The sequence below is a fragment of the Brachyhypopomus gauderio genome, chromosome 1, assembly GCF_052324685.1.
Source record: "Brachyhypopomus gauderio isolate BG-103 chromosome 1, BGAUD_0.2, whole genome shotgun sequence".
NCBI lineage: Eukaryota > Metazoa > Chordata > Actinopteri > Gymnotiformes > Hypopomidae > Brachyhypopomus > Brachyhypopomus gauderio.
The window spans coordinates 27,816,717-27,830,503 of NC_135211.1; the positions used below are offsets into that span (position 1 = coordinate 27,816,717).

The 13,787-nt window shown below is 47.3% G+C and overlaps 2 protein-coding genes across 5 annotated transcripts in view; one reads left to right on the plus strand and one right to left on the minus strand.

Moving 5' to 3' along the window:
- efcc1 (EF-hand and coiled-coil domain containing 1) overlaps positions 1 to 10,389 on the minus strand; it is a 15,424-nt gene extending 5,035 nt beyond the window's left edge. The window contains exons 1-2 of the mRNA XM_077007588.1: positions 9,539 to 10,389; positions 8,925 to 9,340 (exon numbers count right to left, since the gene is read on the minus strand). Coding sequence (XP_076863703.1) covers positions 8,925 to 9,340; positions 9,539 to 10,234 — 1,112 coding nt within the window. The 5' untranslated portion in view covers positions 10,235 to 10,389. The remainder of the gene's footprint in view (positions 1 to 8,924; positions 9,341 to 9,538) is intronic.
- The window catches only part of cfap92 (cilia and flagella associated protein 92 (putative)), an 11,126-nt gene continuing 7,354 nt past the window's right edge, over positions 10,016 to 13,787 (plus strand). Inside the window, exons 1-8 of one of the 4 annotated variants that reach the window (XM_077007558.1) lie at positions 10,016 to 10,141; positions 10,878 to 10,956; positions 11,136 to 11,459; positions 11,616 to 11,821; positions 12,563 to 12,779; positions 13,170 to 13,202; positions 13,409 to 13,564; positions 13,746 to 13,785. In XM_077007558.1, the coding sequence (XP_076863673.1) occupies positions 11,174 to 11,459; positions 11,616 to 11,821; positions 12,563 to 12,779; positions 13,170 to 13,202; positions 13,409 to 13,564; positions 13,746 to 13,785 (938 nt within the window). In that variant the 5' untranslated portion in view covers positions 10,016 to 10,141; positions 10,878 to 10,956; positions 11,136 to 11,173. Of the gene's footprint in view, positions 10,142 to 10,676; positions 10,957 to 11,135; positions 11,460 to 11,615; positions 11,822 to 12,562; positions 12,780 to 13,169; positions 13,203 to 13,408; positions 13,565 to 13,745; positions 13,786 to 13,787 lie in introns of those variants that run through there. The other 3 variants (XM_077007567.1, XM_077007549.1, XM_077007577.1) reach the window with 3 other exon arrangements.

The window sequence follows — 13,787 nt, forward strand, 5'->3', positions numbered from 1 at the left end:
AGGCAGGGAATAAAGAAGGGCCACTGCCTCGGAGGGCCACTGCCTCGGAGGGCCACTGCCTCGGAGTCCTGAGCTCTTTCAGACACAGGCCGCGTTCAGGTAGAAGAACAGCTGTAACAGAGCACAGTCCTTTTCTCCCAAGCATTTCACTACGGTGCCTCCCCTGCTCGCGGAGGAGGAAACTCGATAAGGGGCCGTCGTGAATCGGTGACTAAGTGCTTCCAGATGACAGCGTCTCGCCAGAAGAAGGGGGAGAAAAAAAGAAAGAGGAGAAGAAACACACATTTGGTCTGAATAGCGGCGAGTTCAAAAAGCTCTCGTATGCGCATGCACCGTCACCATGACGACACTTCGAGCTGCGGGAACAAGGTGCCGTGCTCCGATGTGCTGAGATCTAGAAGTCCAGAAGATCCAGGAGGTCCTGGTAGGTCCCGGAGCTGCGCCAGGCACGGACTGGTGGAGGACCAAGACAGGGATGGAGGATGGTCCTGCTTCTACAGTAGTGTGGGGAGATATTCCACCTATACCAGCCAGTAAAGCACATGACCCAAACCCAGGCCCAAACAGGAAGTCATGGAGAACCACAGATCTTCTGTGGATGTAGGTCCTTCTGTCTCTTTACATAATCCCAGACAGACTCGATGTTGAGATCAGGGCTCTACTGGGGATCATCACTTGCAGTGCTCCTTGGTCTTCTGAAGATGTTTTTTAATGGCATTGGCTATATGTTTGGGGTTTGTTGTCCTGTTAGATAGATTTGGGGCCACTGAGACACTTCCCTGATGGTACTGTATAATGGATCAGTGTCTGCCTGTATTTCTCAGCACATTTTAACTCATCACTCTAGAGCACCCTCAGCCATTTTCTGAAGCCCAGTTCCTGTGTTTTTGTGCATAACCTGGCCTCATTTCCATGGTGAAGATATGACTTTTTGGCCACAGTTATCCCATGAGGGCCACTGCCAGACTCCTCTGAACAGTAGATGGTGTATCTGGGTTCCACTGGGTTCTGCAGTTCTGAGCTGACAACACAACAGCCTTGTTGTGTCTTGCTGTGGTGCTGCCGTGGTGAATGACCTGTGAACGTGAACCTGTCTTCCTCATCCTCACCTTTACAGCAGAGTTTGCCTGTTCCTCCCCCAGCTTTAAGCCTCCTGCACAGCTGTTTCTGTTTCAGTTAACGACTGTGTTTCAGTCTGAGAAAACGATCATGATCACCTGTTCAGTATAACTGGTTACTATTCACCTGAGTATAATCCTACATAATCCCTGACATTGTGCAAGTGGCAGAATCGATGCTGTTTTGAAGGCAAAGGGTGATCACACCAAATGATGCTAGTAACACTTTGCAATGTTTTTTTTTATCACCTAGCATTAACATTCAACAATCAAAATTCTTGTCATAAAATGCTGGCCAACTTTTGGCCGTGCTGCTTTGAAGCTCCAGAAGGTGTATTGCAGCTGCTGCCTTATAACGGCGACGAGGTGTCAGTGTCCATCATGCCACCCTGATTATGGTCTGATTATGGTCTGATTATGGTCTGGCTGCGGTATGAAGGGGATTGTCCACGCTCAGTGTGGCTAATTCCACTTTAATTGACCAAGATGTTGCACAGCTTGTGTATGTGCATGTGTGTGTGTGTGTGTGTGTGTGTGTGTGTGTGTGTGTGTGTGTGTGGGCTGGGACTGTAGGGATTGGCGCTGATTGTAAAAGGTTCTGGAGAAAAGAACAGCAAGCTCAGCAGAAGGGGATATTGGATTCGTTTAAACGCTCGGCTTGTCCAGTTAGAGGAGGATTAGCAGAGCAACAGAGCAACACTCCTGGGAGAATCTTCTCCTAACAGATGCTTTATGAACAGGGTGCCACTGTGAAGGAAAGGTGTTGAGAGTGACTACAGCTGGAGAACCAGACCTGTCTGACCACAGAATCAGAATGGGAAACTGGTAGGGCTGCATCCCAGACTCCTGAACCGAGTCCAACTGCATACGAGAGGTTCTGCTATTAGATCTTGCCAGCAAGCATGCGGACTCTTGCACGCTGGGGAAGGCCCTGCGGACCCAGACATGCAGACTCGTCTGCCCAGGCTGGGAACTCGGGGAAAAATGCATGCAGAATGGAAAAAAGCTGCATTAAGTGGTTATGAAATAATGACAAAAAGGTGAAAATCCATATTTTTACAATCACAAACGTCACATGCTTGATTCATCTCCACTAACCACGCTAATACGTTATTGTAAACTTTATTTTGCAAGTCAGTGCCCATAAACACACCCTAAAGTAAAATATGCTCTTCGCCCTTATGTGTTAAGAGCAGAGGTTGAGATGGTGAACGTGAATTTTTCATAAAGGTTTCCTATTCAGTGGAGTTCTTCTCCGACCGGGAGTCAGAGAGCGGATAATGACGAGCAGGAGAGTCGTGGCCCGTGAGGCCTCCATCTGGCATACGTTAGGCCCGAACCCGCCATTGTTCATTCTCCCTGATTCCATCTGGTGGGCACTGCAACCCTCCACCTCGTAACCAGAGAGGCTGATGCTGATTAAAACGAACGGCGGAGCAGCAGAGAAGCAGCGTGGGGGCGGCGGCCCGCGTGGACCCATCTGTGATGTGGCTTTTGTTTCTGGACGCAGGGGGATGGGGGGGGTGTCAGTGGGACAGACCGGTGCTGGAGCGGGGACGCCAAGTGTGACACGCTTCTCCTGCTCCACGTGAATCACGGGAGTTGAGCGTAGAAGGTTTTATAATCCGTGTTTACTGGAAACCGGAGGAGAGCTTCAAAGTTCTGGCCCTAGGATCTGAAAGAGTATTTATTATGTTGGATCTCATTGAGGGGAAGAGTGGAGGTTGATAGTTGTGTGGACATTTCCTGAACTGTCTCTGTTAGCATGTGTCCATTCCAAGCAGGCGCACATCACGGGGACATCTGGGGATGGGGACGTCTGGGGACAGGGACGTGATGTGTCCTGCTCTCCCAGAGGCCTCAACGTGTTCTTCAAAACGTGTGAGCAGACACAGGGTTTCAGAACGAACACGTAGTGCCTCGAATGCAAAGCGCATACATCTTTACAAAGGTGCTTAAAACCTTATTCTTAGTTTCATTTTGTTTGCAGATGGGACGGATTTTTTCACAGGCAGCGCTGCTTTTAACAGGGACTCGCCCGTGGCAGAGAAAACAAACAGATGCATGAGAGAAGAGAATTTTATTAATACTGTGTGGACAAGGGGGCTTTTTTAATCAAAGGGTAATCTAGTCTTTTGCCTACGGTGATGCATCTCACTCCAGCCGGCACCACGGCCCTTACGTCATCTCGGGGTCACCGCCTAGTTTCCGTGGGCCTGTCTGCAGGCCCTAACAGCAGGACAGCGGGGTGTCTGATGGTAAGGCTGGCTCTTGCACAAGCTACAAGTTACTGTAGCCCAGGTTACTGCAGCTGTCTGTGTTTAAGCACAGGGGACACCAGGGCACTTCCTGTGTTTACTAAAGCACAGATCTGAGCTGCAGAGTGAGGTTCACTGCAGTGCCACCTCTCTCTCTGTCTGTCTCCCTCTCTCTCTCTCTTTATCTCCCTCTCCCCCATCTCTCTCTCGTTCTCTCTCTCTCTCTCTCTCATCCTCTCTCTCTGTCTCCATCTTTTTTTCCCAATCTCTTTTTCCCTGTCTCTCTCTCTCACCTTCTCTTAACTATGGTGTTTTGATGTGTTTTTTTTTTTGTTGTTGTTTAATATAGCGCTACCCACATGCTAGAATACAGGATGCATTTAAGTATCAGAAACATTTCCACCAACACTACACAACAACACAAACACATACAGTGTTCAGTTATTATCCTGTGTAAAACATCATCACCCATGACAATAACACCGTAGCTTTAATGTGTAAGCTAAACTGAAAGTCTTTAATAAACAGCTTACAAACATTACATCACTAAATAATAGCATTATAAATATTTTTAATTAAATTGAAAACCAGGTTTCCTCCACCACACCCTGCAGTCCGTTAGATTAGATGGTGACCGCTGGATTTCTCTAGATTTCTGTACACTCCATCTGCATTCCAGATTTCTCTGGAATCAGCTTGATGAAACCCATTCAAATAAGGCCTAAAAAATGCCTTCAACACTGAGGGCTTGTCATGTTATGCATTATAATGTGCATTGCACAGTGTACAATCCATGACCCCTGATTTGACTCAAAGTGAGGTGGAAGGAAAAATTTGGGATTTTGAGCAAGAGCAAAATAATCTGCACCTCGTCCTGCCTTGATCAGTAAAGCTCTGGCCCCTGTGAACACACCATCAGAGGAGGCATGTACACAGTGGCCCTGCACAGAACAGGAGAGCCCAGCCAAAGGCCCCTGCTCTCTCCGTGTAGGTGGTGGGAGGAGCCAAAGAACACCCACCCCCTCTACCAATAAGTGCTGTACGAGATTCAGTGGCTGCAGAACGGGGAAACGGGACATGGTCTATCCCCCTCACCCCCTTCCTGTCTCACACATTGCCCCCCACTCCCCCCATTATGCCTGAAGAGCATTACTGCCCACGCCTAAACATGTGATGTAACCTCGTGTGCTACGCTGCACTGCACATCCCTGTGAGGTCTAACCGGGTTGTCAACTTCGAACTCTCTGCCTACGAGAGACATAACACAGTGAATGCTGATTGGTTTGCCATCTTTGGGACATGTTATTATGGGAAACATGGCTACAGGTTGGGATTGTATGTTTTAAAAATGCTTTCCGCCCGGCACCTGAAATTGCCGCCGTCTGGGCCATAACGGATTCTTTTGATCCGCCTGTCAGACGGACCATCTACAAAGCCAATCGCCTTCACGTCAACAATAAAGCGACAAAAGCAAAGAAACCGAAACGAGTTGTTTGACAAACTCAAATGACTAAATGACAAATGTTTTGTCCCGGTACATGCAGGCATGATAATGGCCGCCCGCGAGAGGCGTCGTAATCAGGGAAAGATGGAAGGTTTCCTCTTCTGCGCGCTCCTCCTCAGAGTGAGAGGCCTCGTGAACAAACAGCTGACTGTTTGCATCTTTCTCCAGATGGTGCTCTCTCTCCCCTTTGTTCATCCTCCACACTCTACACTCATTGTCCCTGCAGGTCTGGCCCTCCGCTCCGCCCCTAATTTCTAGGACGCCTCCGGCCCTTTAAGGCGCAGATGGTCGGGTCCCTTGTTTTTCATGGAAATGAAGTCAGCAGGTTTGTTCCATTCCCAGCATCGTGTCCGCAGGGTCTGGCCCGTGGGTCTGGCCCGTGGGTCGGTCTCCGCCCCCTCTCCCCCGCTCCACTTCACTGCCAGAAGGCTTTGGGTTTAGAGGTTCAGCCCACAGGCCCACACTGCAGTGGATCTTAGACAACGTTACCAATCTGGATTTGGATTCAGCTTCCTGCCAGCGTTTGGGGTGTAGGAGGATACAGGAGGTATAGAGGAGCAGCATTACAGTAAAGATGTGTCTGTCTCCAAAGTGAAACAACCAAATAAATAAACAGTAAACAAAGTTGTTGGAATGTAGGGGTTAGATGATGCTTAAAGTGGACAAACACCAAAAAAGCTTTAATTGTGATGTATAAGACTGTATACGGTCACAGTAGATGCTCTCAAGGGATCTCCTCCATACTGCTAGTTTATCCTAAACCCTTCAGTGAAAAATGACTGTCCCAGCTCCAAGACTGTCCATTACCATCACCTCAGAAACATCAAAGTCAAATATATTTATTATAGCGCTTTTTACAACACATGTTGTCACAAAGCAGCTTTACAATCGAATGGGTCCAGATCTCTAATGAGACAGAGGCGAGGAAAAAGGTAAAACTTAGGGATTAGGAAGAAACCTTGGGAGGACCAAGACTCAAAAGGGAACCCATCCTCCATTGGGCGGCCCACGTGTCTTTAGGAGACATTTGACACTTTCAGCGGAAACCTCTTGTTTACAGAGACAGTAGCTGCACTCAGGGGACTGGTGTGAATACCTGAACGCAGATGTCTGTTTGTCAGACAGGACAGCAACATTTGGGGGCAGGTGTGCAAAGCCACGAGTCCTTATAAGGTGAGCGAGTCCTGTGGGAACACACGGGGATCAGGACAAATAGGAGAGGAGGAATGGCCATCAGACCCGTCCACTGCGACGGATGAAAAGGCGTGACGGGAGGGTGAGCGGGTCACTCACTGACCCGTGGTGTATGACCGGAGTCATCTGCTCCCACAGAGCGCTCCTCTGCAATGCCTCCAGACTGCTGCCTGCCCACCCAGGCACCGCCCCAGAGCCATGATCTGGAATCAGTGTATACCCACCACGTCACAGTGCACCGGGTGGATGTGGACTGGACATCTGATCCAAGATCAGCGACTGATACAAGCCAAAAGCCCATGTGAAACGTGTCAGCACAGCCAAGCAGCCAGCATGCACACCACAGGGTTTTAGTTTTTAAAGTCTGAGCAGTTCCAGACACATGCCAGCATCGCATCTACCACGAAAGCAAAGCTTGCCAAACTTCAACAAGCTGTTTGTAAATACGACTATATTTATCCCTCAGAACTGGAGTAACACGATGACTTAATCTGAATTTTTTTTTTTACAGCATGTGGTTATTACTCTTACCCAGAGTGACTGTGGTATAAATATTTAAGAGCACAGCCGTGTTCGTGCTCCCTAGCAGTCTCACCCGTGACCTTGGCACCGTAAGCGTTTTTCGTTTACCTGTCCTGCTCTGTGGGGTGAGCTACAGGAGCTAACTCACACACAGGCTCATCTTAAAGGGTTCCTGCCTTGCCCGGTAAGAGCACCATGGAGAAGAAGTGCTGGTTACAGTGATCTACCCCGGGCCCAGCTGGGACACAGAACGAAGGACGTTTATTGGCACGCTTTTTGTTGGACTTTTTCACTTGAGTGAATCATTTGCCTATTCCGGAGTTATGAAAAACTCTCTGTACACCACACAGCCTTTCAAAAGGTGCCTTGTTACTTTTATAATACGTTATGCAGTTCCTTTGTTTCTATTGGGCCTGGTTTCTGCTTTGGATGTAGCTTGGGGTGTAGCATAGGCGCTAAGTGGATTTTGGGGTCTCATTCTGGGCTATGCTAATGTCCTGGGCTTTATAATAGATACTTATAATGCCAAGACTGCAAACACAGTTAGACCATGAACTCTGCTTCACCGAAAATCATGGTTATTTTAACCAGTCTAGGTTTAGGGAACACATCCCTAGGAATGCAGCCGTATCCTGTCTCATATGGCACGCTGTATAAGCAACAACAAATATACACAATAACACCAACCTGATCGCACTGTCACTGCAACAACACAGTGACAACCGATCTGAAGTGCTAACCGATCTGAAGGGCTCACCAATCTGAAGAAAGCTCAACTTTGGGGGGTTGTAGTTGCTAGGATCCGGGCAGGGAGTGTTCATCTATTATTTAAGGAGAGCACACATCACCAGGAATCTGCGTGAAGACTGATGGGAACTTTCAGTGTGTTTTGGTCAGGCCTTTCCCTAAGTGAATGGAGCCTCTCTCCAGCCTGTCAGGACCATTGTGATGCCGAATGAATTATTTGGCTTAAAGAGCATGAATGGAGTTCACCCCCACACACACAGACACACAGACACACAGACAGACAGACACAAACACACACAAAGCCAGAGAAATGTTAAGGAGCTCAGCGAGGCCTTGGTCTTAGCAGGAATGCAGAACGTTTATGATGAATGTCACAATGAAGAGACTCATGGTCCTGGATCTTTAAGGTCGGAAATGGATGTTGTTTAAAGACTGCTGTAACTTAATTAGAACCCATTCAAACTTTGATTCTCTAGTTTTCCACAGAAGAGCCTTCTTCAGAATTAATTTTTCTGTCAGGATGAATTACTGGGCGTCAGAACACTTTCCAGAGTTTTTTTAACTCGGTGAACGTGCTGGTCTTTCTTGGTAAGAGGAACGGGGAAAGTGGTTTATGGACAGATTTAATAACACTATAAAACAGGATAGGTCTTTCAAAACCTGCGTCATTGACACCAAACAAATCTCTCAGCCTGTTTCTTGGAAAATGTACATAATGTTAAAGTTTGATGCGGAGGATAACCAGACATTCAGTATTACAAGACAATATCTGATAGCAATATCCTGTAGGAATTGTAGGAATATTACTAGAAAAGTGTTTTTAAAGTAGATTCTGGGCAAACAATCGGCTTTACATTTACCAATGATTGTCAGGATTGCAGCCAAAGCTGTAAGAGAACGCAAACACGACTGAAGCTCAAAACAGCTTAGCAGCCCCTAAACATTCATTAAATACACATGCGTTTGGGAGGTTCAATGACAGACTAGGTATAAAACCCCAGCTCCAGCGTCACAACCAGCAGTCAGCCAGCCGTAGCAGCCCGGCCTCTGGAGGGCGTGTGGCAGTGCTCGCCCGCCACACACGTTGCCTGCTCAACGAACCCAAACAAAACAAGGTCTGCACTCGAGACGCAGGACCACATCAAGGCGGCGGAGAAGCATGTAGGCTGCTACACTTGTTCAAGACTCAAGCCAGTGGATTCCATAGGAGCTATTTCAGCTGAGGAGCTGCGATTCACTACGCTGAGAGGGCTGGAATAATATCACTCCTCTGGCCGCCGCTCACACTCGGACTGGGCCAACTCCAAAGCAAGTCCAAGGTTTAACCAAACGTTTCAAAACATTTTGGTACACACCATTAGCCTAAATCAATTACAGTCAGCAGATGTTACCACACACACAAAAAGGGGCTGATCATCATAAATCATAGTGCAATAAAAGTGTATTGTCACCACAGTCAAATCTAGGACTGTGGTGACAGTCTAATCCAGTAGTAGTTAATACTGCACTCCCCCTAGTACAGAATGACACTGTTATTGCACTGCTGTGTCCAGAGGGGGCGGTGCAGAGACGCCACCTCACCTGTAGTAGAGCAGCTCCATCTCTATCTGCTGCACGTGCCTCTGGAGGGCGGGCACGCGTCTGGCCTTGACCTCCAGCTCCTTCACCTTAGCCAGGCCGCTGCGCAGAGCCTCCCTGGCGTCCTCCACCTTCCTCCTCATCTCCACTTGCTCCGTCCTCAGGGTCCTGTTGCACTCCTCCAGCACGAGCGCCGCCTCCCGGGACGCGTGCAGCTCCTGCTCCAGCTTGTGGTTGAGGAGCAGGAGCTCCTCCAGCTGCCCCGTCCGGGCGCTCTGAGCGAGCTCCAACTCCCAGAGGAGGCCCTGCAGGCTCCTCAAGCCGCCCGGGGTGCCGGACCTCTGAGCTGCTCGCGTGTGACGGGCGATGAAGCAGCCACTGTCCGGCTTGTGCTTGGAGTGGCTCTTCCACAGACCGACCTGAAGTGTGCACAGACCGAGCAACGGGACACAGCATCCATCAGCAAGACACATCCTTACTCACAAACAGTGGAATCACCAACACAAACAATGAATGATTTGTGTTTACTGGATGCAAAACGTGATTAGGGGTCACTTTTACACCATCTTGAGTATTACTGTTTGGATGGGTGCACAGATTAAACAAACTGCATTTACCTGTAAGGCCAAGGACCGAGCGTCACTGCTCTGAAGAGCAGCTCTCATATCTTCCACGAGCTCTCTAAGACTCGCGTTTTCTTCGTCGAGCTTGGCTATCCTGTCTTCAGCCTCCTCCAGCGCCACTATCTCCTCGTAACACTCCCTGGTGCAGGAGCCCTGCTTGCAGCCCGAGCTGAGGCGGTCCACGGCGGGAGAGGAGCCGCTCATCCGCCTGCTGGCGCCCAAACTCAACAGTTTCTCTCGCCGTCTCAAAGGGCTTCGAAGACGGATTTGCGTCTCGATGTGCTCGCTTTCTTTCCCAACAAGCAACCTACCGTTCTCGTAAGGACAGCCAGCTTTGGTGCTGAAAAAGCCGCAAAGTTTGGCGTGGAACTGTCTGAAAGTGAATTCACTGGGTAATCCGTCCAGTATTCCTGCACACTCCTCGAGAGAAGGCTCTTTATTTAGTCCCAAAATATCACAAAGAATTTTAAAATCCTCGGCAGGAATTTTGCCATCCCCTTGACAGTCCAGATGATGAAAAATCTCCTGCAAATACTGATCCAACCCGGTTGCAAGAACTATAATTTCATTTTCCACGCCACGGTCTAGTCCGTAATGGTAAGCCAGTGTACTCACTATCCATTGTGTCCTGCGCGCGGGGCGACTGTATGGATCGCATGCGTCTGGCGTGTCCATTCTGTGACCCCTCATAAGACTCCCATTTACGGAGGTTTAACTTATTAATGCATTGAACAGATGCACCAAAGATATAAGCGGTGTGCCGAACGCGTGTGTAGCGAACCTCGGACCGTCCCCTTCTCGTAGTAATGTTGAACACAGCCAGTGGGTTTGGAGGCGTAGCTGAGGGACGCGGACAGCCCACGAAACCTTAACTGTTGAGGGAAAAAAACTTTTGAAAAGCTGTTAAACATTTGTTTATAACTCATACAGATTTGGTACCATTGCAGGTCTCCGTCACTTTGATGACTGAATATCTTTTTATTTCTCCATTTCACGTAGGCTAATAATTTTGACAAAAAATAAATTATATATATATATATATATATATATATATATATATATATATATATGCATATATAATATATTACACATTACTGTACAACATCTCGACATATAGTTAAAAACCCTCTGAGGTGTTTAGATGCAAACTGAACGCCGAAGGGCTACACAGTAACTAGTTTACTTTGGGTACAGTGTTACTTGACTGCCATAATCCCACCTCTGTGTTCACTGTGACCAAACGGGTCTGGTTGTCAGGGCGACGTAAAGCATTTGGAGATTACAAAAGAGTCGGATTTAGTTGCGCTCGCAACTCTTCGAAATGCTCTTTTAGATTCAACAGACTAAAGGATGTTGCAGCTGTATCGCGTCTTTCATAATGGCGGGAACTGAAGGTTCATCAGTCACCTGAGGTAAACGTTTTTGTTTTATTCTGTGACCATATGTTTGCCACTATAATGGTAATGTACTGGTAATTGATGACACTGTAGCTGTAAACCATTACCAGAACCGTTTTTCCTTGCTCCGTTTTGCCTCTGTTATATATCATTATTTGTGTCAGAATATTAATATGAATTTGCATTTCTATAAGAACTCGCTACCAAAGAGGCAAACAATCACTCTTGGAACATGATGGAACCTGCAGAATCCAGAGCATCACCAGAGCCAGGGAGAAGTAACAACCACGGCCTCCCCAGACTCCGGTCTTTAACAGAGTTCGACACAGGGATCGTGGCAGACAATGAGAATAACTGTGGTGTGAACATCCTCCACAGTTCTGAAAGAGATGAGGAAGACCTCGATGTGGACACAACAGACTCCTGTCCACTGGTTAACAAAACCATAAGTCAGTGTAAAAGTGACTCCAATTACAAGGTGACCTTCACCGTCAGCATCGCGCTGGCTGTACCTCGAGGTATACGGAGCGCCAGTTTTTCACCTTTCACTTCAAACTGCAGCATTTACATTTGTCAAAATTAAAACTGTTAATCTGGGCAATTTTAATGTCTTTAATAAATTTAATTGTTAAGGACTGTTCTGTACCTAAGCTTTTATATCTTTTTCTTCAAAGGGGTTGACGATGTTCCAGTTACAGCTGCAGAAACAGGAAAGAAACCCTCCAGGAAAGTGGTGTCCACCGGGCTAATGGAGATGCCCACACGGCAGGCATATTACCATATTGAATACAGCCTACTTCCTGACAGTAAGGAGCCAACCAAAGTGGACCTAGTGCTGTTTGGCTTGACTGCAAAGGTCTACACAGAGAAGGAGACTAGGGTAATTGAAGGCACTTGCTTTAAGCTTGTAACACGTTCCCTGTGTTTATGTGCACTTTTAATCAGACATACTGTCTAACACAACTATCAAGCTGTTTTTTTTTAGTACAGTTGATTAGAAATTCCTTGTCTTTGTGGTTCAGGCAATCCGACTCCATTTGAAAGCAGTCATTGTTGGGTGTAGCATATGTGTTTCCTTAAGTGCTAGAACAGCATCACATTGACCACTCCAGTCTACCAGTTTAGATGATCATGACACTAAGATCAAGTTTTGCCTTTGCTCCAGAGCAGATGGCAATATCCGTGCACGTTCTGAATCAACATCCATTATACCTTACAATAACCTAGGGCAGTGTAGCATGCACATAGCTCATCTGCATATATGAATTATACATGAGGTGTTTCACTGATCCAGCCAGGTAAAAAGGTGTACTATAACAGTTAATAACTACCTTACTGCTTGTTTCTGGATCACTACAGCAACCTCTGTGGTGTCATATGCTCTTAAAACACAATGAACATACTTAATTCCTACCTACATAGTTCTTAAACTTTAATCATGTAATTGCATGCAGATTCAAGTTTAATTATGTAATTGCATCTCATTAAGAACTTGCTAGAATCTGCTTTGATTCTGTGTTGGATAATAGCTGAGGCTTTGTTACAGTATGTCTGATACTCAAATTTTTGTGAAATATAGTGTTATAAATTTTTGGACATCTAACACAGCTGATGTGTGTAGGTACTGACACCATGGCAGGAGGGCGATCGCGTTTGGCTGGCCTGGTCTCAGTCTGTGCAACTTTGTGTGACCAGACAGCTGCTTGTTAAGATGCCAACGCATAAAATCACCTTCAGGGTGTGGGACACAAAGGACAAAGTGTCGACCAAAGCAAAGTACGCCCGCCCCAAGGTCGTCAGACTGCCCCCGGGACGTGTGGAGGAGCCAGACCACACAGGTTTGACTGGAGCTCCATATATGAGCAGGCGTTTAGAAAAGACGTTCGAGAGTGATTATATATGCCGTCCCTTTTGTCTAAACAGGATTTCCTGAACATGCTATGAATGTTAGATCCAAATGTTAATAAACAGCTTGTTAGTGGTCACACTACATGCTAAATAGCTTGGGGGGGGGGGGGCGGAAGAACATTGCAGCATGGCTGCATTTGTGTCGTAGCATTTGCAGACTAGCAGACGTCGGAGGACTACAGCATGTTGAAGCCTTTCTAGGAACTGATGTAGATTCCTTGCTGGTATTCGTGTGGGTGTTAAATTGAGAACGCGGTCTCAGTCGGTTCGGCCTCGCATTCATGTCACTCAAGTGTCTCGTGTGGTGTTTGTGATGGTAGGGGCAGTCCCAGAGAGTGAAGCTGAAGGATCTGGTAAGCATACATCACATCTACCTCACATCTGTGCACACAGCATGGTCAGGAACCTTTAAGAGCACATGCCGTGAGATAGTAACACTACTTACACTGAGAATTCTGCAGAATACCCATCCTTGTTCTTGGCTTCTCTCTGACTTAGACCATTCAGTCTTACAAATCTTTGGGCGATGCTAGTGTAACATTTGACCACGTCTCTGCAGGTGGCACTAAGAGCTTGGTGTGTAAGCTCAGAGCCGTTTATGAGAAGCAGAATTCAAGAAACGGAGCTGCAAAGCCGCAGCGAGAGAACACGGTGGTCGAGCACAAGAGTTCTGCACAGACCAGCTGCAGCACAGACAGGAAGAGGGCACAAAAAGGTGCTTTGGCAAATTGTTTAAAACAACAGGAAAAATGAAAAAGGACCCTGAGTGCAGTGAACGCACAAACCGAACTGCAGTCATCAGAAAAATGTTTTTTTTTTCTGCGTTTTTCATCCCAAAATGCTCATCATGGACGTCCTTGCTGCTGCTCCTTCTCCTGTGGCTCTGAATCCTGCAGGAACAACGACACAGGAAGCAGCACAACCCTCCACCCAAAGGT